Genomic DNA, 1,837 nt, shown 5'->3' with positions numbered 1-1,837 from the left:
TATACACGTGTTTTTAAGCATCGGATCATTTAGAGGCGGACTTCGTAAATTCTTAAATACTCGTACAACTTTGTTTTGATTCCTTTGTTCATATATCCTCATATAACAAAATTAGTATGAAAAAAATTACTGGGGATTTTAGAAAAATAAAGGGACAAGCAGGAACTCAGAATCTGTATTATAAACGAACTCATGTTTGAATAGTCTAATTAGGGGATTCTACCCATAGTGGTAAGGTAGATTTGCTAAGACACGAGGGACCTTGATAAAATTCTTCGATTTTACGATCTAAGCTTATATCATAGACACCCATGTCGCACCTATTTATGGTATTGGAGAAGCGGTAGTTGTGATCATAGTTATCAGTGTAGTAGATACAATTAGGCCTACAAATAGGAGGACACGCTTCGACAGAGAAGGACGAGTTATGACCAAGGAAAACTGCTCTATTTCCCAAACTCGTTGTTTCTTTGGCCTCCCCGGTATCAACATTTATCTCCCATACTTTGAAGCACTTTAGCTCCAATGTTTTGTTTTCAAGATCTTCTAATTCCCGAAATATCAGCAGCAATGTTCCGGCTGATTCTACCAAGTAAGACAAGTGAGGGGACGTGCATTGGAACATTAAATTTGCCACGAGCCTTGGCGTTGCTGGGGGACTTGAGTTTCCGACGGCTATAATTTTTCCAAATTGCTCCACGGCATAGAATTCTCCTTTGTGAAAAGTGATGTCCGAGAAATGACAGTAATGTGTGTTGAGCATGTTCCATTGTTTATCCCCGCTTTTCCAGAAAGCCAAATCAACGCTGGCCGGGAATTTCATGGCAAGCACGTAGTCTTTAGTAGTTGATGGGTCTTCTGACAACACAAATTTATCATACATAAACAGGTATGAATTAGGTTGCCATTGCCATGATCTCGTTCTACTTCCAAAGATATGATCCGGGAAGGGCGGGGGTTGAACAACTTGCTTAGTAATCGGGTTCACTAGGGTAATGTTCAAGCCTAATTGGGTGACGGAAATAAGCCAACCACGTGAAGAGTAGTACCTCCAATCACCCAGTCCGTCCTCGTCTTTGTCTGGTGGAAACAAGAGACTCAGGGTCATGTTGTCAGTGTCGTCCTCGGCCTGACCAGGTGTGGTTGATGGCTTAGGCAGCTCAACTGGCAGAACCTTACGGTTGTAGAGGCTGTAAAACCGACGTGTCGATGTGCATGGAGGTTCTGCAAGTAATAGCCATGGAGTTTGGATTGATGACTTCGATCTGTTTGCAATTTTCATGGCTTTTCTCCAATCACTACACACTTTCCCAAATACATTAAAATCTTCATGAAATTGTATCGACTCGGCAATCTTCTTCCATATGTCCAATGGTATTAGTTCACTCCAGTTAGCCATATTGATTGATTGTTCAAGCAAATTAATAGTCAACAATGGCGTATTTAAACAGTTCATACGTTGAATGTTTTGGAAAGTTTATTCAATATGGTTATCGACTGAATTCAATTTTGGAAACGTAATCTTTTAATCATTATTACAAATTTTACAATTTCACCTAAATAAACAGGGAGATAAGTTAGCGACACTGCGTGCACCTTTGATTATTCTTTTTTTTTTTTTTTTAAGAGAAAGGTAAATTCATTAATTAGTAATCGGTTTTTTACATGTTAGAAAAAAACGTTGTATTATTATTGCTCGTGTCTCAAACAATTACAATCATATCGCATATTCACATTTATGCTAGTCTAAAGATCTAAACATGATAATCGTATCATATATATGTTCTAATATTATTAGCATAAATATAGCTTATTTCCATATTAATAATATTATTCC

The 1,837-nt window shown here is 37.9% G+C and overlaps 1 protein-coding gene across 1 annotated transcript; it reads right to left on the bottom strand.

The window, feature by feature from the left end:
- Positions 1-205: 205 nt before the first annotated feature.
- On the bottom strand, positions 206-1,399 carry LOC141651344 (putative F-box protein At5g55150). The gene has a single exon (XM_074459062.1). It carries the CDS (start codon positions 1,397-1,399, stop codon positions 206-208), a length of 1,194 nt encoding a protein of 397 aa, XP_074315163.1.
- Between the last annotated feature and the right edge of the window lie 438 nt (positions 1,400-1,837).

This window comes from Silene latifolia, chromosome 4 (assembly GCF_048544455.1).
Source record: "Silene latifolia isolate original U9 population chromosome 4, ASM4854445v1, whole genome shotgun sequence".
NCBI classification, from domain to species: Eukaryota; Viridiplantae; Streptophyta; class Magnoliopsida; order Caryophyllales; family Caryophyllaceae; genus Silene; species Silene latifolia.
This window is presented reverse-complemented; position numbering and strand designations above follow the sequence as displayed.